Below are 25954 nucleotides of genomic sequence, written 5' to 3' on the forward strand. Positions count from 1 at the left end.
ACGTAAAGGTCACAAAAAGTTGAAATTTGAAATTTTGAAAATTAATATGATTAATTTCTGATTTTCACGTGAACCTCTCTCCCACTCTCCATTCGATTTTTGCCCTAAACGTTCAAAAATAAATAAATAAATTTAATTAAAATTTAATAATGACCTCACGTGACCGGCCTTGCCAACCTTTGCCAACTCTCCTCACATCAGAAAAATCGATAATCAAAACAATCAGTTCTCAATCGAGCGATCGTCAAATCATCAATTTCAAGCGATTTGTCATCGTGGTTCAAAAAGGAGCAAAACAGCGAAATGCTAATTGTTCCATTAATCATCGGTGGTGAGTTTTTCAAAGGTTTCTTTCAGGACTAATAACTCTTTCTTTTCAGCAATATTGCTACCGCTCACAATTCAACATTCCTCGAAGGATATACATGCCCAAAGGAATTCAAATTATCATGGAAAAGGTATAGTTCTTAGCCATCCAGTTGCTCTGTATAAGTTTGAATTTATTTCAGGACACCTTCCGGATTCCTTTGGCTACCATCATTCCCCAAATGCTCCAGACGATTCCAAATCCTCCATCAATCGCCCGAAGACCCAAGGTTCTCCACGTCTCACCCCGGACTCCAACAGAGCTCCCCACATCGCAGTCTCCCAGGATGCTTTACAGGACTACACTTCAATTGTTACTGGACAAGGTATGTTGCAAGAGACGGTCCACTAATTCATGCTTCATGGAACCTTTGTGCAAGAGCTGAAAATCAGATAGCAGCCGTGAAAAATCTCTTACCTAACTTTTAATTCTTCCAGAACCACCTGCCTCTCCACCAACCGTCAAAGCTCCCAGCCGTCGCAAGCTTCGTGCCGGACGTTCACCTAGTCTCTGGAAAAGAGATTCTGCTCTAGGTACGTTACACGAGACTCATAATCAACTAATCAAACTTTTCTTTACAGGATCTGCTCCCAGTCGCCCAGACTCGTCTCCTCCAAAGCTTCCAGAACTCCACTTGGCTTATGTCAATCATACGACTGTCACGAACGGGACAACTGCGAATACCACGAATTCCACCAAACCAGGTATGTAAACAAAAACGTGGCAAGAAGTTTTAGAAATGAAGGAATTTATAAAACAGTTAGAATGAAGTTCACGTTGAAATTGAATTAGCTCTCATTTTTGAGGTTTGAAGTAATTAGGCATATAGAAGAGGTATAAGCTTGCATGCAGGCAAACAGGCAAGCATGATGTAGGCGTGTAGGTGTGTAGGTAGACACGAGGCCTGTAGCTAAAGGAATAGGAAGATTTGTAGACATATAAGCTTGTAGGTAGACATAGAGACATGAGGTAGGCGTGCCGACAGGCAGGCATAAAGCAGGCCTGCAGGCGTGGAGGTAACCATGAGACAGAAGTGTTGGTAATCAGGTTGATATGAGCTAGGCATATAGGTAAGTATGTAGTCACGTAGGTAGGCATAAGGTAGGCAAGTAGGTAAGCATAAGGCAGGCGTGAGGTAGGCATTAGGGCTGTGCGGCTGATGACTCGGCTGATGGAGACAATCAAGTTTTTCAACGTGTTAGCACTGATCAATTTAAGAATATTTGTATTTGCAGTATTGGCTGAGTCATGAGCTTCTTATTCTAGAAAAAAAGTTTTTTTTTAAGTGCACACACCTTGACAAAACAGTCGGCTTTTTGAATCAGCCGAGGAACTCGGCTGTCGGCTGTCGGCTGATTGGAAAAACGAGTTTTTCTGGAAGGGGTGTGCACTTTTTTGAAAACTTTTTTCTAGAATTAGAAGCTCAAGACTCAGCCGATATGGCAAATACAAGTATTCCCTAATTGATCATTGCTAATACGTTGAAAAACGTTGATTTGCTCCATCAGCCGAGTCATCAGCCGCACAGCCCTACTAGGCATGTGATAGACGCGACGGCGTGTAGACAGGTATGAAAGTATGAGGCAGGCATGCATGTAGGCACGTAGGTGGGTGTGTTGGCATAAAGAAAGTATATAGGTATAAGGCAGTTGTGTAGGTACGTAGGCATGTATTTAAACAACTTCAAAAAACCACCTGAATCTCACATTTATTTTTCATTATTTTCAGCTCCCACCAACCCTGCCGACTTCCTCAACCACATCACAGTCGTCGCCCACGTCTCCAACGGGATCACACTGCAGGCTGGACTTATGAATGGATCAATTCCGATTGTGGAAGTAGTTGACGAGCTGTTGGATTTGGGAAGTGCCAAAGTTGCTGACCTCGTCAGCTTCAAAGAGGATAAGATCACCGCGTTAGTCTCAAAATTGAAGGAAGTTCGACAGGGAGTAGCGGCAAAGGATGAAACGACTCGTATGGAGAATCGAGCATTTGAATGGGAGGACTATCGTCGTAAATCGGAGTCTTTTGGTGAAGTGGAGAATCTGCCTGGTAGCACGGAATACTTTGATGCAATTACAAAATTTCAATCGGAATTCAACTTCACTTTGTTCAATGCTACGTTGAAAAAAATTGACGCTTTTGGAGGTTCCATCACGTTTCTTCTCAACAACAACTATGAACTAAAACGAGACCGGCAATATGGTTTAATTATCTTGAAAGATTTTTCTTCTGAATTTCGGCCGCTCAAAGATCTTCTATCAAGCGTTAAGAGAGTTGATACAACTTTATATGCTGCTCTAATGGATGGACCAAGAAGATTCAAACCAATTCAGACGCTAATCGAACTCTCAGCTCTCCGTCAAACATACAGGGCATTGCACTCGGTTGCTAAAGAAAACCAGATTAGGTCAAACATTGAACTTGCTTCGACGTCACATGCAATTCGTCAAGCTTCTGAAGAGGATATGGTCACTGTCTTGAAGTTTTCCGACAAACACGTGATGAGACCTGAGAAAAGGTTCACTTCTGGTTTTCCAAAGGGAGTCATTGAAATGGAGCTATTTGAAGATGATGTGAAGAGTCAGTGGCTTCTAAAGATTACAAATTCGTCTGATCTGGACAAACGGAGTATCGTTAACAGTTTGATGCCAATGGTCATTGCCACGGAGACTTTGAGCGCTGTGAACAAGAATTTGGAGTCCACTTTCCAAGCTGCCAATGCTCAACAACGTCAGATGTTCATGAAATTCAAGGAGGAGTCATTTTTGATACCAACTGACGCTGCTTCTGCTGTTGGAGTTTTGGAAAAATATAAAAAATGCCAAAATGACGGCGGACAACAAACAGACGACGAACGTAAACCTGGACTCGAGTTTATGACTAAAGTGAAGTCAGTTGGAGATAGTCTTGCTGCTCTCAACGGGTTCTCCCGAGCACTCGACTTGGTACAACTGGAGACGGACGTTGCTGACTTTGTTGGATCATTCAATTTCACGGACATCAAAAACGAGACACAATCGTTAGCAGAAATAGCAGAAGTTGTGAACGGACTGAAAAAGTCTGGTAAATTGGCGAAGATCCAGGAAAGTGTGAAGAGCATCGAGCAACAGATCAATCACATTAACTTAGGAAACCTGGAAAGCACATTACTTCCAAATCTGAACAATTCTTTCATGGAAAACGGAAAGTTCAAAGACGTGATTTCTGCCGAGACAAAAGTGAGCGAATGCCTTCAGAATCTCACAGCCGATTCCCTGCTGGTTACACAAGCAATTGCAACGATCCGAAAGTTGAGAAAGCTGGATGATAAACTTCTGGAAAGTGTTCAACAGACGGCAACATCAGTGGCTCAGTTCTCTGCAACTCTTGCTTCAATCGAAAAGATCCCTGACACAATGAAGAAGAATGTGAAGAATGTGACGCTGGAGTTGAACAAGTGGTCCCAATCCTTGAATCAATCCGATGCAATCACCCATTCCGCAAGTGCTCTTCGTGGTGTCTTTGGTCTTCTGGAGCTTGAATCTTCAATTGGTCTGCTCAAAGATGTCGATGCAATTGTCAGTGGTGAGATTGCAAAAGTTCAGGCTACCGAAGACCAGAAGAGGCTTAAAACTCAATGGGGCGACCACAAGACTGACATGGCTTCCCTGGATGCTGCAATTGTCAAGGCGGATGCTTTTGTGAAAAAGATTGACGTCTCCATGGCCCAAACACTCACCAACTACAGTGCACCTTTAATGGATTTGGCTGCAATTCCTGATGTGAATATCAATGCATTGGAAAAATCGAAAGTCCTCGAGAAGTTGATCAGCTTGATGCCACCAGTTGGGAGGAAAAGACGAGCAGCAGCAGACCCGAAGACCCAGCTTATCGCTGCCAAAGCCGTCCTTGACCAACTTGCCGCATTGGATCTTAAATTTTCGAGTGGTACCAGTGGTGTACAGACAGCTTTCAAATCGTTCAGCAATGTCCTCACAAAGTTTTTTGCAACTCAACACATCAGTGCTCCTCCGAGCAGTAGTGGAAATAGTGTTGGTACAGGTGGAGGAGGAACAGGTAGTGGAGGTACTGGCAGTGATTCTGGTGGTGAATCGGGAAGCGGATCAGCTGCTGGGAAAACCTCTGGAGGTAGTTCGCCAGTCAACAAGCGCAAAGAGCCTGTCGACTTTCCAACGTGAGTTGTAATATTAGTACAGGCATGAAAACATAATTTTTTTGAAGACTTGCTGTTGTTATCCCACTTGTGGCCATGCTTCTTGCTGGAGTTGCTATTGGTGGATTTTTGTTCCGGCAGCACAAAATACACGAGAAGGATCGAGAGGAAGAAAAGAAAAGGAAGACCCAGGATTTTCAAGATCAACAGGATGCTGATATAGAAAGGGCCGAGGCTGATGAACAGAGACGGAAGATGAATGTAGAAAGAGCCAAGAAAGACGAAGAAAGAGCCAAGAAAGATAAGCGTGATGCGGAGGAAAGACGGAAGAAGGACGAAGAAAGAGCCAAGAAGGATAAAGAGGACGCGAAGAAGGCGAAGGAAGATCAGGAAAAGATCGACAAGCTGGCTGCAGAAGTGAAGGAAAGAGAGGAAAAGTCGCTCGCTCGACACGAGAAAGAAGAGGAGGACGAGAAGAGGAGGTTGAAAGAAGAGGAGGATGTGAAGCAGCTTAATAAAGAAAGGGCAATGGAACGGGAGGAACAACTGATTGGGGACATGAAGGTGTGGATCATCAGCCAGGATCACCAGGACGCTGACAAAACTGCTCGATTTTACAATGCTACGATGGATCAAGTCTATGTGACGACACTTGACAAGGATAATATGACCAAGTCACTGGGATACTTGCACAAGGACAAGCACAGGTTTGTTTCAGGATAATGGATTAAACCTTCATATATATAATAATTTCAGATACGATGGTGTACCATGTAAACCGCTGACTGCTGTCGAGGTGATGGATAATGGAAAGCGAGTGCCGATCCATGCCAATTGGATTCCGACCCACGGACATCCCCATCGTTTTATTGCAACGCAGGGACCCCTCGACAACACGTGTGAAGACTTTTGGGCAATGTGCGTGTATCACAATGTCGACAAGATTGCAATGCTTTGTCTGAATGTGGAGAAAAACGTTAAGAAATGTGCTGTGTACTTTGCCTCGGATCCTCCATCGAAACTGGATATCGGACGTTTCCAAATCACAACCCAGTCGCGCCAACTCATCTTGAGGGACAATGTGATTGAGAGAAAGCTGTTGGTGAAAGACACGACGTTAGTTTCTTGGCTTGTTTCTCCAAAAAATCATTTTTTTCAGCGGAAAGTTTGAACCAAAAACTGTGACGCACTACCAGCACGTTAAATGGCCGGATCGCGATACACCGAAGACTCATGTCGACACTTTTGAGCTGATGGAGCTAGTCAAGAAGAGCGAGGTAATGAAATGTTTAGGCTTATGCTTATGCTTATGCATAGGCTTAGGCTTAGACTTAAGCTTAGGAAAAGGATAAGGTTTAGTTAAGGCTAAGGCTTGGGCTCAGAGTTTGGCTTATGCTTAAGCGTACGCTCAGTGTTAGGCGTGGGCTTGCTCCCTCTTTAGGACCAGTAATAAGCTGAGGCTTAAAATTAGACTGTTTCGTCACATATGTAATTTCCAGAACCCAATCGTTGTCCACTGCTCTGCTGGAATCGGAAGAACCACTGCATTCATTGGTACCGAATACCTTGCACGTGAAGTGGAGAACGACCCGAAAATTGAACTAACCGAGGCGTTGAAGCACTTGCGTGAACATCGCTGGAAGGGAGTTCAGATGAGAAGCCAGCTGTACTGGATGACTTTGGGAGCCGTGTACCGTCTCATCAGGGAATACAATTTCAACATGCGAATGCACACGGATCTAATGAAAGATTTTGATCGAGTCGTCGAACTTCTTGCGGGATATGAAAAAATTATGAAGCAAGTGGAGGAGAGAGCTGCCAAGGAGGCAATCAAGGCAAAGGCTAAGAAGGATTCCAAACCGAAATCTACTGACGAAAAGAAGGATGCAGACAAGACTATTGGACAGTAAGGATCCTATTGTAATTGTATTGAAAATGAATAAAGTCTGCTTTTGAAAATGAATAAAGTATGATTTCTTATGTTTGTTACTTCTGTTTTCGAATCAGAATGAATCAGAACGAAGGCAGAGAGAGAAGGGCTGAGAACAATAAATAATTCAAAATCTTACGGTGTTGTCGGTAGATCAATTCAGAGCGTCCGGATTTCACATTGGACTCTCTCAAGTTGAAAGCAATCGTGAAGAAGTCCACCACAGCGGGCCTGTCCCACATGCCCTTTTGGCTTAGAAAAACATCTTGGCCTCTCTTTGTAGATTCTTTCCCGGTTTGCGTATGTGCGGCAAATTTGCCGAACTTGAATTTGGCAAGCACGGCAAATTTCCAAATTTGCAGCATACATCAAAAATTTGGCAATACAGTTTTGCACCAATCTACTGATTTTGTCCCAAAAAATTCAGTAAAATGACACAAACTGTAGAGTTATTTTGATGCTACACTACACTACACACTACACAGAACTATTTCAGAAACTAGATGTTTGTTAAGAATTCGGCAGTTTTGGTGCTAAAAAAACATTTCAAAAAAAATCTAACATTTTTCAGAGATTGAGTTCGGAGTTCTGACCACGGCAAATTTGCCGAATTTGCCGCGCTAGGCAAGCGTTTCTACCACGATTTGTACGAAAAAATGTTCGTGAAAATGATTTTTGAACGATCGCAAAACGTCAAAACTACATATTCAACTTTCCCAATTTTCAAAATTTTTAAAGTAAATTCGCCTTAAATTTAACTTACGAATTGTATACTCTACACAATTATTTCTTTTAATATTTAAAATTTTTTAAAGACATTGTAAGTTTGTAGAACTTTTACAGACATTGCTTTATGGTAAAATGTTTATAACACTACTGACGAAGATTGTCAGGAAAATTGCAGAACCTCACTTTAAAGGAAGAACCTGGAATCTTAAATTTTAATATTTTGGGATAGAACTACAATATGCAAAAAAATTAAAATCTTTGTTCTACGAAAACACCTAGTTTTAAAATTGTGCATCTCTTGGAATTCTAATCAAAAACCAAAACGCCGGATGTCAGCCGCTGTATTTTTTCTCGGAACAGAGTTAAATTTCTCGGAACAGCGTTAGATTGAATCAAAAATATAGAAAAGGTATTTGGCAACATTTTGTTAACTAATTTTGCTTCCTATTATAATGTTTGAGTTATATGTGGTTGTTTGTTAAGTTTGCTAAGTTTATTAAAGCTTGGCTTCGCTTAGACTTAGGGCCAGGCTTAGGCTTAGGCTTAGGCTTAGGCTTAGTGTTAGGCTCAGGCTTAGGTTGAGGCTTAGACTTATGGAAAAACTCAATAGAAGTTATCACAAAAAAGAGAGTATTACAAAATGAGTGGGTGTAGAAAAGTCTGCTCTCGCCTGTCGTGGGAAGACCCGAAAACATCTTCTAAACAATTTTGTATAATTTTTTTGTTCTCTGAATAAGAAAAAAATCAACATAAAGTATTTGAACTCGATGATTGTTTCAATGGCCTCCATAGTCATTTTCTGTCAGTGTTCTAACATCTGATACAAAAAACGAGTGCCCTGAGGGATTATAGTAATCCCAGTGTAAACTTGATGTAGGAGATTTGAATATAAAAATAAGCGAAATTTTGTGGATTTTTGTAGATTTTTGTTTTGTGAAATTATTTTTAAATTATGTTTAAAGGTAAAATTTTAATCAAAAAATTAAAAAAAAATTCCAGCTTTTTGTTCAAAATGAGGTCTATTGCAACAATTCTCCTCGCAATTTTCATCAGCGGTGCTGTGAGTACTGATAACCGTGCAGCAATGTCTGCAAAAGCTGTAACACTTGGGGTGACTTTTTACACGGCCGCCCAGATTCAGACGATTTTGCAATGCATTGACCCACAGATTTTTGCTGCTCCAACTGATACTACGGCTTTGATAACAGGTAAATTGTCTAAAATTGAACAAAAGCAAAAAAATGAGCTCAAAAGCTTTAAAACTGTAGGAGATAGAAGGGTTTTAAGAATTTTTTGGCCCCGCCACGAAAACTCTTGGAGTACTGTAGACTTTAAAGGTACGACTATGAAAGTGAATCCTGTTTTGAATAATACTACTTGAAGCATTTTCAGCAAAATTTGAGTCAAGAACTTAGAAATCGACGGAATTAGTACATTTTGAAAATTGAGAAAACTTATCAATTTTTTTTTTTGAAATTTCAGGTCCCGTCACCAAAACTCCTTGAGTACTTTAGTTTAAAAACTGACAAACTGACAAAAATAGGACATCTCGAAAAATTTCCAAAAGTAGTTTTTTTCAAATTTTGGGCTCCTTCCCGAAAACTTTTGGGGTGCTGTAAGGTTTAATTGGACAATGTTATTAATGCAAAATGTACTAATTACCCAAATTTTATATCAAAAATCATCAAAAAATCATTCAGAATTGAAAAAGTTACGAATTTCCAAAATTTTGAAAAAAAAAAAACATTTTGGAAAAAAATTTTTTTTTTAATATTTCAAATTGTCAAAACTATATTATTATAAAAAAAATTTAATAAAACTCCATTAAATGCCATTTTGAGAATTTCTCTTCAAATTAAAATCTAATCAAAAGTGGCGAAAACTCTGAAAATCTGCTTTTTAAAAAATTTCAAAAAATAATGGAAAATTTCCAGTTGGCAAGAACTGCATTATCAACAACTCGGGCTCCAAAGCGCTTGCTGCATTGAGTTTGTACACAAATAGTAAGTTTTTTATAAAGTTACAAGTATCTAAAGCGTTTAAAAATTCTGGAAAAAATTTCAAACAAAAGTTTTCCGAATTAAAAAAAATTTCCGAAAAATTGTTTTATTTTTAAAGCTATTTACATTTAAAAACAAGTTTTTTAAAATAAATTTCTACATTCAAAATATATATAAAATCCACAAAACCCCCTCATTTTCAGTCAACAGTTGCCTCAACCCGGATGACATTCTCACTTTGGCTGAGGGGTGGGCCACCCCATTCCTTAAACTCACAAAAACTCTGACCAACAAGGTAAATTTGACATTTTTCGTTTTAAAATTTGAATTTAACATGCCGAGAGCTTCAAAATAAATTTAATCATGACTGGGTTCGGACAAAATTTGAAGTTTTGGGGAGAAAATTGGGTCCCGCCACGAAAACCGCCGGGGTACCCTAGTTTTGAGAGAATATTGGTGCAAAATATTTTTGATGAGTTGCTGAAGCTTTAAGCTAAATTTTACATTAAGATCTAAGCAAATATCTATGAAATTGAAATAGTTAAAAATTTTCAAATAATGAATAAATTTTCTAAAGTTTCAAAAAAATTCGAAAAATTTCCAACCTATGCAAAATCTTCAATTTTTGCCCATTTTTTGCGAATTTTTTTAAATTTCATACTCAGTATTCTGTATTTCAGATTGTTAAAAACTTGAAAGCCTGCAAAAAGGCAGGTACCGCGCAGGAAGCGTGCCTCCAGAAGATGTACGTCACCGCCAAGGCAGCCATCACAAAAGCCTACGTGAACAAAATTTGCACTAAGTTTGTGAAACAGGTAAATAGTTTTACTGAAAAAAAGACGTTTTATGTCCGGTTATCAAAAAATGTGGTCTGAAAATCTTTAGAACTCGCTGAGTTATGTAGTTTTGAAATATAGAGAAAAATTATTTTGACAAGTTTGGGTCCCGCCGCGAAAACTTTTCTATTACAATACTCATTAATAATATGCATTTTAGATTTAAATTGTTGAATAAATCAATAATCTGGCCAGTGTTTAAGTTAAAAAATAACTGAATTTTCTGAAAACTTGCAAAGTTTGAAAATTTTGATAATTCGATGCAAATTTTTCATGAAAAATTACCGTATCTTGGCCGAATTTGAACATTTTCTCAAAAAATTTGCAGTTTTAGAATCCCCACATTTTTTCGGTTAATTTAAGTAAAATAGTTTAAAAATTGCAAAATAACGTCGATATTTTCTTCCAGAATCTGTCTGCAAAACAATACGCCTGTGCTATCAAGTATGCTCCACAAGTGGTTACCGTTACCGGCTACAAGTGCGCCACGTTGACAATTACTTAATTTATTTAATGGAGTCTTGATAAGGAATAAAGGAGATTTTATGTTTAAAAATCTGAAAATTTGAGACAAAAATTCAAAAGTTAAATCATTTTTTAATGTAAATCAACATTAACGGTATGCATACTACACCAGAAACACGTAACAAAAACAATTTACCTTTGGCAGGGTTCGAACCCGCGGCTTGTACCCTCTAATGTACCGTTTCCGTCAAACATCTTCCCAACTGAGCCACCGCAGAGCGATTTAGAAAAATAACCTGAAACTGGCGTGATTGTTTGAAACCGGAAAGAATTAAGAATTTTTGACACTGGAAAAAATTAAATGAAACTTTTTTCTAAACAAAAAACTATTAGGGTGATCGATAAGTTTTTTCGTTTTTTATCATTTTTTATTTTTTCTCAAATATTATTTTGTGATTACATATTAGTTAGTGAGTAGTGAAAAATTTATAAATACCAGCCAGTTCCGGCAACTTCCAGAATTCGTTTAAGAATGGATATATTGTGAGGAAATTGTGTGTGTTTTTTTTTCTGATTTTCATGATATTTTCATAATACAAGCGTTTTAATTATGTTCCATAGAAAATATTTTTCGTCTGTTTTCAATTGAATTTTTTCATCAAATTTTCAAAATTTTAGATTTTTCTCTAGATGGAGCAATATCTCTGTTGTCATCAAAGCAAATATAAAATGACCAACTACAAAAATGTGTAAAACTGATTATTGTTTTTGTAGTTATAAACTTTTCGATATATTTTCTAGAAATCAAGATATTCAGACAAACGTCCAATTTTCAAAACTTTAAAAAGTTCGAGTTGGCAGGCTTCTCCGATGTGTAACTTTTAAACGGTGAAAGATACTAAAAAGTTGTCAACACATAATTTGTTCATTTTGAAATGCTCAATATTTTTGTAGTTGTTCATAAATAGAAATCTGTCATGCAGTGTAAGATATACGAGTCTGAAGAGAAAGTTGTCATTTTTGCAACAAATTTCCAGTACTTTTTCAAAATTTGAGATATTAAGGAGTGCTTTTCGTTGCCTAATAATATTTTAAATCTGCGTTATACTAAAATTTTCCAACTGCATGAAACACTAACATTTCCATTCAAACCTAAAACGAAAAAAATCGAAAATTAAAAGAACTTTCTAAAAAGGTACATGTAAGAGGCAGAAAAGCAGTGTGAACTGGAATGAAAGTCATTTGGAAATGTGCATTTTTGGAGGCTTTTGGCACTATTTAAAAATGTGCAGGGTTATTAATATTATGGAAGGTTTTTATGGATATTTTGATTCAAAAAACCTGCGTTCTGATTTCTTCAAGTCCTATTCCTCCAAACCTCTCCCCAGATGAGCCACCCCGCTCCATTTAATGGAATAATCTAAAACTAACTTTTATGGAAAATTTAAAATTTAATAATCACATTTAATCACATTGATTTTAAAATACTGGAAAAAGTTATGTCCTAAAATTGTGCCTCAAAATCTGAAAATTGGAAGAAATCTAAACACACATTTTGCAATATTTTTTTTTGCAATCAAATCATAACTACATTTTTACAAGTTGAAGCTCATTTTGAAATTCTGAAAAACCTAAAATAAATATTGTTTCAATATGTTGAGTTGTGTAAGGTTTATTAAAAATGGCAACACTTTCTGAAAAAATTGATATTTGAACTTTATTTCGATTTTTGGAGACTTTCTTCTTCTGTCCTTGAGCTTGGCGGTAGCTGAAAAAAAACCAAATTTTTCGATTTTTTTTGAAAATATGTAACTGTTTTAGTATTAAAGATTTTCGCTTGATTTTTGCTGCAGAAATAAGATAAAAACTTTACGTTTTTATTAAAATTAATTTTCATTAACAGTTAATTGAAGCTACTGTGCCCCGAGTACTTTCGTGGCGGGACTCAATTGTTCCTTGAAAATTCAAAATTTCCTCCAGACCTAACCATGATTATACTTATTTGAAACGCCTTGAGCTCTTCAACCTTCTGCCGGATAGGCTCAGCGGTTTCTCCAATTGAACAAACTGAAGCAAGTTTCATCAAACATTGACGGCGGATTTCTGGTGTTACTTGATTTTTTGCAGCATCTGAAAAAAAATGAGTATGAGCTTGCAGCTTCATCTGTAAAATTCCAGATTTGGTTTAAATTTAAAAAAATTGAAATGGTGCATTTTTCTAATTTTTTTTTGTTTCTTGGTAAATCTTCACCTAAAGTATTTTTGAAAAATACGAAGATTTGAAATATTTGTATCAGAATTACAGCAAAAAAGGACCCTTCGTGGCGGGACCCAATTTGTTTATCTATAATTGTAATGGAATAGTGAACTGAAATAAATGTTTAAAAACTGAAATTTTCACCAAAAAAAATTAAAACTTGAATCTCTTCAAAAGTTCAAAAAATATCATTTTAAATTCCAAGTAAATATTCTTTGAAAAGTTGAAAATGGAGTTTTTTGCCAAAATTTGCCTGTAAAAATTGTTCGGAAAATAAAGTGAAGATTAAAATATAATTTAAAGCAAAAGTTTGTTGAAAATAAATTTTTGATTTACCGTTAGAAAAAGTTGAAAACTGAAAAGTTCGATTTCCCGCTGAATTTTTTAAATGAAAAATACAATTTTAATTTTCCGCTAAATTTTTGTGTTCCAAAAATTCAATTCAAGCCTAATATAAAAAATTATTTATTGACCCGAAAAACGCTCTGTAAAACATCAAATGACTATGCAAAGGACTAAAATATAAGACCCGAGAGAGGAAAAATTCCAAAAAATGGTGAAAAACTCCAAAGCTAAAAAAACATGTAAATTGCCACAAAAATCGATAAAAACAGCGTCGGAGCCATTGAAGAATTACACAAATCGCCACCGCAACAGCAAATATATCCTAAATTCGGAATTGTATCACAAGTCTCTACGATTCGGTAGGTTTGACAGATGGACGAGACACCAGTGCCATCGCAGTAGCGAACCTGGAAATATTGATTTTTAAAATGTAAATTTGATGATTTAAGGAACTTACGTTATTTGCAACGGAACTATTAGTTTTAAATTGAAAAAAGTACAAAATTCGAGCTCCGCGCAAAATTTGGCCCGAACACATTAGGGTCCCGGTGGCGCAGGGGGTAACAGAAATGACTTCCAGTCAGAAGGCCAAGGTTCGACCCCCAGCTAGGGTAAATCTTTTTTCTCTATTTAATTCAAATGTTTAACATATTTTCAGTACTAGTTAACCAGCTAGGGCAAATAAATTTTTTCTCTACAGAGTTTTCCTGGGTTTAGTTTGTAAATGTCTTTTTTTTCTGTTATTTGAAACGGAAATATTAGTTTAAAGTTGGAATAAGTACACAATTCGTGTCCAGCGCAAAATTTGGCACCGATGTGACCCCGAACTCGCAACTTTCAGAAGAAAAAGCTCACGGTGGCCCAGTGGGTAACACAGGTAAAGCGCCACAGGTTAGTGGCAGCTTAATGGCAGGTTAAAAGCCGGCAGCAGGTTAGTGTCAGCTTAGTATCAGGCTAAAAGTCGCTGTCGGACTAAGAGCAGGTTAGTGTCAGCTTAATTATTTTCCGCTCACATTTTGAGAAAAGCGCGTCAGGTGAACGGCGAGTAAGTGTCAGGTGATGGGTCAGATGAGTGAAAATGGAAGTTTCAGAAACTGAGTGAAAGTTCATAAAAATGAGTTTTATGTTCATTCGTGTAAATTTCTGAAAAAATTATTTCCAGAAATACAGTTTCGGGGTTACCACACGTCAGGCAAAGTTTTTCTGACTCCAAAAAAAAAAGTTTTTTCCAATTTTTTCCAAAACTGTTTTAATCTTGTAGAACACAAATGGTTTACTATTTTACATCAATATATATGCTCATATCACAATTTCTGGTGAAAACTTATGGTAAGTTTTCAAGAATGGGTCCATAAAACTTGTTGTCTCCGGTGGCCTATATCTCCGCGGAAAAAAATCCTACAAAAAAATGAATCACTAACAAGTTGCAGATAATAATCTAATCAACAACTTCTCAGTTGAAAACTTTTTGTCAAAAAAAATTGTTGGCCGAGGTTTGGACATGAGAGTTTCAGGAAAATTTAAGCTTTCTGCCGCTTTTTTTCAAGCACTCTTAACTCGGCCAACAATTTTTTTGACAAAAAGTTTTCAACTGAGAAATTGTTGATTAGATCATTATCTGCAACTCGTCAGTGATTCATTTTTTAATTGGATTTTTTTCCGCAGAGTTATAGGCCACCGGAGACAAAAAGTTTTATGAGCCCATTCTTGAAAACTTACCATATTTTTTTTACCAGAAATCGTGTTCTGGGCATTTGAACGGCAGAAACGACATTTTTCAGTACGATTTTATAAGTTTTCGGGAAAATTTCGAGAAGTAAAAAATTTCTGAAAATATTATTTCCAGAAATACAGTTTTGGGGTTACCGCACCGCGCCAGGCAAGTGTCCGGTTAGGAGCAGGCTAAGAGCCGGCAAATGCCTACTGACAGGTTACTGTCAGGCAAAGTTTTTTGACTGACACAAAATTAATGAAGGGATAAAAATGTTTTTATCGAACAATTTTCCTTTTTAAATCAACTCACTAGATATGGTTAGTGAGAAACAAAGACAAATTGACTTTCACGGTTTTTAAAATTTCATACTTATGATGCGATTCCAAAACTCGAAATCATGTTTAAAATTATTTTTGAAAATTTGTTCAAACTTTTATCAAATAATATGTGGAAAAACGTAAAATTATGTGTTGAAACAATTTTTGTAGTTGAATAGAGAGATGTAGTTGAATCCTTACTCAATTACTCTAATTAATCTACATGCTATGCCAGTTCTTTGGTGCCATGACCCTCGTCGGGCAAGCAAGATATCAAAAAATTATTAACTACAAACTTGTTAATTTTGTTATGGACCATGTTTTACGTTTAATAGTTTCTCGCCTTTCTTTGCAGAGTACCGAGATATCATCAGTCAAAATCAGGGATATTTGACTCGTAATTAGGTGCTCCTATCTGCTCAGATATCCGAGATGGCAAAAAGTTACAATGATTAATTTGCCAATCACTTTATTCCTAACAACTTTCCACTTGACAAGTTTTTCATATTTCCGCTACCAACGGTGCTAGACCATTTTGGAAGTATTGACTTTCTATGAACAAGCCAAATTGAGTGTTGTATTTTTTTTGCCCAGGAGTGTGATTGAGCCATGAAAACTTTGGAAAATACTAAAATATACATTTTCCACACATTCAAGCAGTATTCAGAACCATGTGGCTGCTAATGATGGATCCAAGGAATCGGGAATCGAGACGAGGCTTACACTAAGCCGAAATATTAAATAATATTTATGTTTTTTTTTCCCTTTTTTCAGATTTATTTTTTCATTTTTCATGTTCAATAAATACAATTTTTGGCAATTTTCTCTTTTTGTATTAACATTTAAAAACAAAAAGCAGTATTCCCGGTATATATGGGCCTAATACGGAATCTAAAATAACCTGACACAAACCTGACGTTGACCTGTTGCCGGCCCGCGGCGGCTTAGTGTCAACTTGACAGCGGGTCGCGATTTCACCTGCCAGGTTGCCACTAACCTGACGCGCTTTACCTGTGAACACAGATGACTTCCAGTCAGAAGACCAGGGTTCGACCCCCAGATAAGGTAAAACATCTTGTCTGAATGTTTTTTTCAACTTAATCTATTTTTTAACCAGTTATATTTTTAAAACTTTAAAAAATAATTTTTTAAAGGTTTTTTCCGAACTTAAAAAATATTTTTTGTATTTAGATTCTTTCCAAACATTTTTCACAAATTCTCGTTGCCCTTGACTTTACTTTTTGAAATTGCGGGAAACCAAGCGAAAGTATGGATAATTGCCACGTCGCCGCGCAATTTTTTTCACCCTGCGGAACGTCTTCTAATTATCGAAAGAATATGAGGATATAGTTTTGGAAAAGTCCTTGAAATTTGTTAGAAAAAGGAAATTGTCACTTCATCCGTCATTTTGACGCGGATTAGGACGCAAAATGTCGATTTTTATATGATTTTCTCAGGGGACATAAAACACGAAATTCTTAAAAAATTTGATAGAAAGGACGTATAACTTTTTGAAACAAAAGTTAGCTAAAAATCTGGAAAATTGAAAAATTTGCGAAAATTTCAGAAAGTTTTCTTTTAAAAAAAATGAGTTGAACGTGCGAATTTGAGCTTTAAAAAATTGTTTACCCTAGCTGGGGGTCGAACCCCGGCCTTCTGACTGAAAGTCATGTCTGTTACCCACTGAGCCACTGCGACCCTAATTTTTTTTCAGAAAAAAAAACGCGTCATAGGGTCAAATCGGTGCCAAATTTTGCGCTGAACACGAAGTTTGTACATATTTCAACTTAAAACTAGGCTTTCCATCACACATAACAAAAAAAAACATACAATTTTCAATTTAACGCCAGGGAAACTCGGAAACCCGTATTTTTGAAGGTAACTAGTAATGAAAATAAGTTTAACATTTGAACTAAAAACAGACAAAATGATTTACCCTAGCTGGGGGTCGAACCCCGGCCTTCTGACTGAAAGTCATGTCTGTTACCCACTGAGCCACTGCGACCCTAATTTTTTTTCAGAAAAAAAAACGCGTCATGGGGGTCAAATCGGTGCCCAATTTTGCGCTGAACACGAATTTTGCACGTATTCCAACTTAAATCAAAGCTTTCCGTCACAAATAACAAAAAAAAACATACAATTTTCAATTTAACGCCAGGGAAACTCGGAAACCCGTATTTTTGAAGGTAACTAGCAACGAAAATAAGTTTAACATTTGAACTAAAAACAGACAAAATGATTTACCCAAGCTGGGGGTCGAACTACGGTCTTCTGACTGGAAGTCATCTCTGTTACCCACTGAGCTACTGCGAACCAAATTTTTTTTTTTTTAAATTGAGTTTCCGCATCTAAATTTTTTGCTGAGCTCGAATTTTCTACTCATTTTGCTTGAAAGTTTAATTTTTCGCACTTTTTATACTATATACCCCTAAAATTCAAAACAAATTTTTCTATTTTGTGACTTTCAATGACCGAGGTAGGGGAAAACCATCAGCGCATAACTAATCTGCCGCCGAGGGGTGATTTGTTGTGAAAACATGCGGTTAAACCAATAAAAACGGTCGTACCGTATCCAATCCGAGGGTTTGTTTGATACATGACATTGATGGGCAATTGATGACTTGGAGTTGTGAACCGGAATAACATTCGATTGAGGTGGCACCACGTGGCAGGAGTAGGAAGGAGAAGAGGATGATGGGTAGGTAGTGCATCGCTGGAAATATTGAAAAAAATTTTTTTAGGAAAGTTAGGAAAAATTTGGAGAAGAAAGGAGAAAAATTAAAAAAATCAGAAAAATAGTGATTTTGAGAATAACTTTTACAACTACCAATATTTTTCGAATACCTTATTTTTTAAGTTTTGGAAAATATCGATTTTCCATTGAGTTACAGCCAATTGAAATTGGTGGCCTAGAAATGCAAAACTAGGCCACGAACTTCAAATGACTGTAACTTGGCTGAAAATTGGATTATTTAATAAATTTAAAACTAGCTAAACGTGTCAATTTGAGTTCTACACACAACAAACTCACACACAAAAAACCAAAATTTTGGCGAAAACAATCGATTTTTCATCATGTACTTTTTTAAAGTTGGTGGCCTAGCTTTGGGTTTCTAGGCCATCAACTTAAAATTTCTGCAGCTCGGTAAAAAATTCATATTTTCAAACTATTCAAAAAGGACGGGATCTAAAATTAAAATTTCTTCAAAATTCAAAAAAAAAATTCACAAGATTTTTGATTTCGGTGAAAAATTAAAATTTTGAAAAAAATTCTTAAAAATTAAAAAAAAATTGTTTTGATATACCAAAAAATGATCAAACTTTTTTTCGACAGCTGCTGAAGCCTGGAGAATCTCTCACTCCTGAAGTTGTTTACATAACACAAAAGTTGTGAGAATTGTGGCAAGAAAAAAAAAATGAATCGAATTTCAAACGTTATTTTCAAAATTTGTGAGAAAAAGATTTCGGGTTCAGATAGTAGAAAAAAAACATCTGAAAAAAATTCCGAAAAGTTTTCAAAAAAGTATTTCTTAGATTTTTTGTAAACCAAATATAGCGCAGAAACCGTCAAGTGCGAAACTTTTCGCATTTTTCAAAAATATACATTTTCCATAAAGTTACATTTACTAGAAGCTGGTGGCCTAGAAATCCAAAAGTAGGCCACTAACTCCAAACTACTGTAACTCGGTGAAGAATCGGGTTTTAAAAAAAATTAGAAGTGGTTTTCGCAGTTTTTCACAGTTTTAAAAATTCTGAAAAAAAAATTAAAAATTTTCAATTTTTAATTTGTTTTCAGATATTCGGGAAGAAAAAAATAGAAAAATATATTGCACGTACAGATAATTAATTTTTAAATTTTTAAAAATATCACTTTTCCACCAAGATCAACCTATTTTCGGTTGGTGGCCTAGAAACCCAAAACTAGGCCATCGCTCGAAAAGGATGTAACTCAATGGGAAATCAAAATTTTAGAAAATTCAAAAATATTAAAATTGCCGAAAAATTTTCTACAATTTGAATGGTTTTTTTTCGCAAAATAATATCGAAAAAAAACTTCCAAAATGTATGAAAAAAAAACTCAAAAAATTTTTTTTTTGTAAATTCTTTTAAAACGCTTCAGCATTTTAGGATTTCTCGGGGACAACTCCGCCCTTTTTCTCGAGTAGATAGAATAAAAAGATGGGGAGGGCATCACCAGAATAGAATACATAAGTAGGAAGAGGGGGGAGGGGGCACATAAAAGTTTAGGAGAAGAAGCCACCAGCCAAACAGGATCCCGAAGAACATGTTGGAAATTTTATAGAAATTGAAGAAGAGAAAACACTTGAAAAGTTTCGGATACTTTTACGGGCGACGGGAAGAAGTCATAATTTTATAGGAGGTGAAGTACCTACTAACTAGTATAGTACTATGGGCAATTAATTATTTAGTGAATTTTCTAGCGAATGTTGCTTTTTAGGGACCTCCGTGTATTTTTTCACAACGAGTTTTGGGATCTGAAATTGTTTTTTAAAAAATTTCAATATTTTTTTCAAAAAATTGTTTTACAAAATTTTTTCACACAAACTTTTTTTTTTGAAATTTAAATTTTTAAGTATAAAATGCGGCAAATTTAATTCCTTTTTGAACTTCTCAAAAATATTGATTTTCCGCCGAGTAACGCCCATTTAAAGTTGGTGGCCTTAGGTTCCTAGGCCATCATCTTCAAATAAGTGTAATTTTACGGAAAGGAGACAATTTAAAGATACTTTTTTGCAAATTTTGTGTTTTAGAGATCCTCTGTGCACCTGTGAACAAAGTATGTAAGGAGTTAATGATTTTTTAAAAAACAGTTTTTTTTGAAATTATTTTAATCGTTGGAAATGCCAGTTTCAAAAAACGTAAAACTTCACAAATTTTCAAAAACAACAATTTTTCACAAGCCGGCTGTAATATGGTGGACAACGGACAATAAAATTTGTGTAAAATACAAAAAGCATCACATAGAAGTTAATCTTCCGAAAGAAAATTGGTGATTAAAAAATGCAAATATTTTTTTATTAAAAAAATAAATTTTCAAAAAAAAATTCTGAAAAAAACCTGGTTTCACCAAAAAACTTGCCATACTATAGGTAATAGCGTCGCAAATTCAAATTTTTTTGATTTTTTTGAAACTATAAATTTTCCACCAAGTAGCAACCATTTGAAGTTGTTGGCCTTAATTTGTATTTCTAGGCCACCAATTTCTAATGGTCATACTTCGGCTAGGAATTTATATTTTTGAATTTTTTCTGATAAGTTGGGGTCGTTATTTAGAGTTTTATTTTTTAGAGCTAGTAGAAAGTTTCAAAAATATGAAAAAAAAATTGAAATTTTCTACAAAATTGTTTTTGACTAAATCCATTTCAAAATCCCTTATTTTCCAAAACTTCATGAAAATAAAAACATTGTTCTGAAGAAAAATCCAAGTTCCATCCATAAAACTTCTCATAAAAATTTCTAGAAAAACCAAAGCAAAAACAGGAAGCCCAGCACAGCCGGCTGTATGCTCAGTTTCCGGTGATGCTCCGCGAGCTTAGCTCTCTAAAAGACATTAGTGTAAATGAAATAGGGAGGGTTATCCACAGAATGAGCACAAAGAGCCCACACCGAATAATAGGACAGATGCTTATCTTGTTAGTGTTATGACACCTCTAGGAATTGGCTTTGGAGAGGTTTGTGAGGGTAGAAATAGGTGAAAAATAGTTTTAAAGTTAAGATAGTTCTTTTTGGTAGATTATAGAAATTTTTGAAAATTTATTTTTTCAAAAAAAATTGGTTAAACAAAAATTGATTTATTACACTAAATACTAAATTCCAAAAATTGCCGAAAAGCTAAAAATTCACAAAATCTGGAAGTTTTTTATTAATTTTTTTATTTCAAAATTTCAAACTTTTGTAACTTTGTCAATTTTTAAAACTTTCAGATGGATTTAATTTTAAATTGCTGGAAACTCGTTAAACATAAAAATATAAACTTCATAAAATTTAGTAACTATTTTTTCAAACTTTTGTTAAATTTTTAAAAGTTCAAAAAATTTCAAAACTTCACAACCTCCCAATTTTGTCAATTTTTTAATTCTCGATTTGCAATACTTATAATTTTTTCAATTTACAGAATAATGCTCAAGTAACTTATTCAATTTGATAAAACTAAAAAATGTCAACGTTTTAAAACAAAATTTTGGAAAAATAGAAAACTATTTTTCATAAATTTTTTTTCCCAAAATTTTTAATTTTTTCAAAAAATGTAAATATACTCTAAAACCTCACTAAAATCAAAAGTTTTAAGTCCACACTACACTTCGAAAAGGGGAGCTTCTTTGTGTGAAAGCTCAGGAAGTGAAGAAGGCTTCGGACCGGGCGGAAGTAGGGCGTAAATTGGTGGACAATAGGATGACAGATTGAAGTGACGAGAGAAGAAATGAAAAGAGTACCTCTTTTCATCATTCTTTTCAACAAAATGAGTGGATATACAGATGGTCGGGTGAACAGACGGGAGTACAATGGAATTTCGTACTTTTAGAATTTTTCGGGAAATGAAATTTTAGTAGCAAAAAATACTACGAAAAAATTAGCAAAAAATCTTTTAATTTCGTTGAAAAGGTTTGAGAAAATTGAAAATAGGAAAAAAAAATAACTTTTTGACGAAAATTGGGTCCCACCACGAAACCTTTCGAGGTACTGTAAGCTTAATTTTTTTGTTAGTTTGTTGTTTTAATAATGTAGAGCATTAAATTTGTTAAATTTTCATAAAAATAAAATAAAATCTTTAAAACTGACTGAGTTATAAATTTTTGGAAAACATCAAAGTTTAAAAAAATTTCGAGACTAAAACCTTTGAGGAAATTCTGGTTAAAAGTTGAGCATTTAGTTTGTTTATTCAGACTTGTAGAACACTAAATTAGTCACATTTTAAAGAAAATTTTGGCAGAAAATCTTAAAAACTGAAAAAGTTATAACATTTTGGAAAACATCAAAATTGAAAAAAAAATTCTAAAATTTTTGAGTCATGCCCCCAAAATGCTCATCCTCCTTAAATTTTTTTTGGCAAATGTTTTGTGATTGCATCGTTGTAGAGCGTTGAATCGTCTACGTATTTAGTAAAAATTGAATAAAAAACCTCGAAAACTGACAAAGTTACAAAATTTTGGAAAACGTCAAAATTGAACCAAAGATTAAGAAAAATTTCAGAGTCCCGTCACGAAAACCACTGGGTACCGTAGTTTTAATTTAGAACGTTTATTTGTTGTGTAAATGGCATAGAACACTAACTTTACTACATTTTAAGGTAAAAATATGAAGAAAAAAAATCTCGAGAATTGACAAAATTATGAGGTTTCGAAAATTAGGAAAAAAATCTATTTTTAAAAAATTTTTGAGCTGTTTTCTTTCCTTATTTCATTTTTAATTTTTCAATTTTTGTATATTTTACAGTGTTTTGTGTTTTAATGCTCCTCTAAAATATCTGTAAAATTTCAATTTTACTCTGATAATTTAAATTCTACCTAGAAGATATTTTCAGAGCCAAAAAAAAATCTAAATTACAAAAAAAAATTTAAAAATTAATACTTTCACTCTAAATTTTATAAGAGAAAAGTTACCTAGACCCTTAGACCTTCAACAAATTAGAAACAATAACACTGACCACAATTACATACTCAAGGTGAAGAGGGGATGGGTGAAAAGTATCCTCTCCCCCACAAATCCTTGGGCAGGACAAAGAAGGTGTGTAATTAGTAAGGGATGGGTGTCCCTTCTCACTTCTGAGGGGACAACCGACTGTCATTAATAACAACAATTCCTTGTAACCTTTGAATTGAAATTAGGAATTCTAAGAATTTGAAGTAAAACAGGAAGCGGATGGGGGGGGGGGGGGGGGGTTAGAAGTAGACATGGTGCATCTCGAATGTAAATTGACAACACTTTATGCTCAGCGAGATTTTTATTACAAAAAGTTCATAATTTTGAAAAAAAAAATTAGGGGAATATCTTAAAAATTGGCGAAGAAAATAATATTCCTAAAAAATTTGAAAAAAAAAATTGGGTTTTGAAATTGTTGAGGTCTCACTTCGAAAACAATTGGGATACTGTAGTTTTGATACGTTGCAAATTTTAAACACGTTTTTTTGTTTAGCTGAAAAATCTTAAAAATGATACAAATACATTTTAAAAAATTACGTTTTGAAATTTTGGGTCCCGCCAGGAAAACTCCGGGTTACTGTAGTTCCAAAGTGCATTTTTTTTTGAAGACATATCATAGTTTTGGAAACTTTAACATTTTCTAATGTTCATTTTTAAAAATAAGAAAAAAAAACCTAGTACACTGCTAAAGTTACAATGATTGAGAAAAAACTTTTTCTTCAAAAAACATTTTTTGGATCCCGCCACAAAAACTCCTAGGGTACTGCAAGTTTTGTAGCTATTAAAAGGATTAAGTTATAATTTTTATTGTCCAGAAGAAAAATAACGCATCAAGTTTTTCAATTAAAATCAGCAAAAAATCTCGAAAATTGGCGAAATCAGATGGTTTTGAAATTTTGAAATTTTCACAAAAATATTTTTATTCAAAATTTTTTCCGTCCTTGAATTCAGAAAGAGTTTGTTCCGCTTTATAATTTTTTAAATTCGACAAAAACCAGAAATTTTAATAAAATTGAAAACACCAAAAAAAAAAAGGAGCTTGGGACTTTCAAGAACGGAAAAAACTTGAATAAAAATATTTTTGTGAAAATTTCAAATTTTCCACTGAGGACTTAAATTTTGGCATTTTCATTTTGAAAACAAAAAATGAAAACCTGCCAATCAGTTATTCACCAAAGCTCTAAAATCTCAAATTTTTTCAAATTTAGACACCACCCGATCAGAAAAATCCGAAAAATCATTTGCATTGCAATTTTTCAAAAACCACTAAATCTCAATGAACAAATTGAAAATAGAATGAATGAGTTTCCACTACGAAACCCATAAATAACCGTGTGTCTTCTGTATTCCCCTCCCTCCGATTAATCCGCCCATGTACCGGAAACAGTCCCCATCGCGGGTGGGGGGTTAGCCGGAAGATCGGGCGGATTGTTTGTAGGTTCAGAACATTGAAAAGAGGAATCTTTTGTATTTTGGACGGTCACGAATGGATGGGAATCTACATGGAAAATGGCTCAGTAGGTTCAAAGTTCGAAATGTTACTTTGGAATTTGGCATAGACAACGATTCCGAAAATATTGGCAAATTTTCGGATTTTGGAGTTTTTTTTTGGAAATGAAATTCAAATTTTCAAAAATTTGGTGGGAAGTTTAAATTTTTTAAATCATTACGGTGGGATGTACAAAACAAAAAAAATGTTTGGCGGGTATTTTATATTTTTCAGAAAATTTCGGCGAAAAGTTAAAAATTTTTTAAAGGAAAAAACGCTGGCGGGATGTATAAAAATTATTAACAAAAGCTGGCGGGAATTTCAAATTTTCCAAAAAATGTTGACGGGAAATTTTAAGTTTCGAGAAAAATTTGGCTGGAAATTTGAATGTTCCAGAAAATTTTGAGGGAAATTGAAATTTTTGAAATATTTTGGCGGGATGTTCAAAATTAAAAAAAAACTGGCGCGAATTTCAAATTTTCATCAAAAACTAAATTTTCCAAAAAACTAATGCGGGAAATTTAGTTTTTCATTACAACTTTTGCTGGGAAATTTAAAATTTTCAAAAAATTTTAATAGGAAATTCAAAAATTGTTAAACATTTTGGTAGGATGAACAAAAATGCGAAAAAAACAAGCTGGCGGAAATTTTAATTTTCTTAAAAGAATTAAATTTTCCAGAAACTTTCGCGGTAAATTTAAATTGTTCAAAAAATTTTTGGTGGAAAATTAAAAGTAGATGATTTAAAAGTATATTTCTAGAAAGTTTAAATTTTTCAAAAAATTTTGAAAAATAGATTTGACTTAAATTATAAAGTTTTAGGCCAATATACCTTACAAACTCCGAAATATTTCCAAAATGCTCATTTCCACCGACTTTTTGTAAGAAAACATATGTCCAGCACCTGCCTTACCTACCTATGTAAAATCGGTCAACGAAAGAAAAATTGACTTTTCTCCTGAGTACTCTAATAGTCCTCCTTATTGAGAAATTGGTATGACTTATAGGATTAGGAAGAGAGACCAGGTGAGGAGGGCAATTACCGCCCCAGGAAGTGGGGAAGGAGGGTCTCGAGTGGAAATCATGGGCCCAAAACAAAAAGGATGTCTCAAATTACACATCCTTCACCCCTTTACAATAACAAGGGGGAGGGGGGGGGGGGGTAACCTTGAAATGGGAAAGAGTACAGAGGTCCTTTGAAATGGAAAATGTGCCGTAAGTATTGGCTTGAAAATTTGAATTTCCCGCCAATAATTTAAGAAAGTTTTAAATATAAATTTTCCGCCAAAGCTATTCTAAATTGTCCTGATAAAATTTTTTGAAACTTTCAAATTTGAACTTCTAGCCAAAATTTAAAAAATTCAAGTTTGAATTTTTCAGCCGAAATTTCTGAAAATTTTGAAATTTTAGTTTTTCGGCAAAACTTTTCAAAAAAATTTGAACTTACCGCTAAAATATATTAACTGAAGATGACGTCATCTAGCTCACTATCAGTTATTGAAAATTTAATGATATTTTCACTTGAGACATGGTGCATTGACCCGAACAAAAAATTACTTTTTTTGAAATTTAAAACATTTTTATTTTTAAATTCTCCAGGAAACTAGAAAATTTTGGGACAATTTTGGCGATAAATTAAACATTCTAAAACTTTCGAAAATATTAATCCAAATAATTTTTTTTTTCA

General features: G+C 34.7%; 3 protein-coding genes and 4 non-coding genes across 8 annotated transcripts; 4 read left to right on the forward strand and 3 right to left on the reverse strand.

Moving 5' to 3' along the window:
• The first annotated feature begins 208 nt into the window (after positions 1-208).
• Positions 209-6499, forward strand: Y113G7C.1 (Protein-tyrosine-phosphatase). The gene is made up of 10 exons (NM_075517.5): positions 209-331; positions 381-458; positions 510-692; positions 805-900; positions 949-1071; positions 2096-4544; positions 4592-5230; positions 5280-5639; positions 5683-5800; positions 6023-6499. The coding sequence occupies exons 1-10, from the start codon at positions 304-306 to the stop codon at positions 6431-6433; spliced, it is 4485 nt and encodes a 1494-aa protein (NP_507918.1). The 5' UTR covers positions 209-303; the 3' UTR covers positions 6434-6499.
• A 1684-nt stretch (positions 6500-8183) lies between these two features.
• Y38H6A.1 (DUF19 domain-containing protein) lies at positions 8184-10550 on the forward strand. Its single transcript, NM_075518.3, has 5 exons — positions 8184-8390; positions 9117-9185; positions 9386-9477; positions 9863-9997; positions 10428-10550. The coding sequence occupies exons 1-5, from the start codon at positions 8195-8197 to the stop codon at positions 10521-10523; spliced, it is 588 nt and encodes a 195-aa protein (NP_507919.2). The 5' UTR covers positions 8184-8194; the 3' UTR covers positions 10524-10550.
• Positions 10551-12171: 1621 nt separating this feature from the next.
• On the reverse strand, positions 12172-17831 carry Y38H6A.5 (the record flags this gene model as incomplete). Of its 2 annotated transcripts, NM_001269982.3 has the most annotated exons (4): positions 12172-12251; positions 12471-12613; positions 13378-13492; positions 17684-17827. In NM_001269982.3, the coding sequence occupies 4 exons, from the start codon at positions 17825-17827 to the stop codon at positions 12201-12203; spliced, it is 453 nt and encodes a 150-aa protein (NP_001256911.1). In that variant the 3' UTR covers positions 12172-12200. The 2 variants fall into 2 exon arrangements, with proteins under 2 accessions (NP_001256911.1, NP_001256912.1); NM_001269983.2 differs by lacking the exons at positions 12172-12251; positions 12471-12613 and having other exon boundaries at positions 13198-13492; positions 17684-17831.
• Positions 17832-20746: 2915 nt separating this feature from the next.
• On the forward strand, positions 20747-20799 carry Y38H6A.6. Its single transcript, NR_070271.1, has one exon. It is a non-coding gene; the product is annotated as an Unclassified non-coding RNA Y38H6A.6 (non-coding RNA).
• Y38H6A.7 lies at positions 20747-20799 on the reverse strand. The gene has a single exon (NR_070272.1). It is a non-coding gene; the product is annotated as an Unclassified non-coding RNA Y38H6A.7 (non-coding RNA).
• Positions 20800-21498: 699 nt separating this feature from the next.
• Positions 21499-21558, forward strand: Y38H6A.8. The gene has a single exon (NR_070273.1). It is a non-coding gene; the product is annotated as an Unclassified non-coding RNA Y38H6A.8 (non-coding RNA).
• On the reverse strand, positions 21499-21558 carry Y38H6A.9. Its single transcript, NR_070274.1, has one exon. It is a non-coding gene; the product is annotated as an Unclassified non-coding RNA Y38H6A.9 (non-coding RNA).
• Positions 21559-25954: the final 4396 nt, after the last annotated feature.

Source organism: Caenorhabditis elegans, chromosome V (assembly GCF_000002985.6).
Source record: "Caenorhabditis elegans chromosome V".
Lineage (NCBI taxonomy): Eukaryota > Metazoa > Nematoda > Chromadorea > Rhabditida > Rhabditidae > Caenorhabditis > Caenorhabditis elegans.

Excerpts from the sequence above, each read along its gene's own strand:
- Y113G7C.1 (NM_075517.5), top strand. The coding sequence starts at position 304 with ATGCTAATTGTTCCATTAATCATCGGTG. Across the intron at positions 332-380 it reads TGTTCCATTAATCATCGGTG|CAATATTGCTACCGCTCACA; the intron begins GTGAGTTTTTCA and ends CTTTCTTTTCAG. Across the intron at positions 693-804 it reads TTCAATTGTTACTGGACAAG|AACCACCTGCCTCTCCACCA; the intron begins GTATGTTGCAAG and ends TAATTCTTCCAG.
- Y38H6A.1 (NM_075518.3), top strand. The coding sequence starts at position 8,195 with ATGAGGTCTATTGCAACAATTCTCCTCGCAATTTTCATCAGCGGTGCT. Across the intron at positions 8,391-9,116 it reads TACTACGGCTTTGATAACAG|TTGGCAAGAACTGCATTATC; the intron begins GTAAATTGTCTA and ends GAAAATTTCCAG. Across the intron at positions 9,478-9,862 it reads CAAAAACTCTGACCAACAAG|ATTGTTAAAAACTTGAAAGC; the intron begins GTAAATTTGACA and ends TCTGTATTTCAG.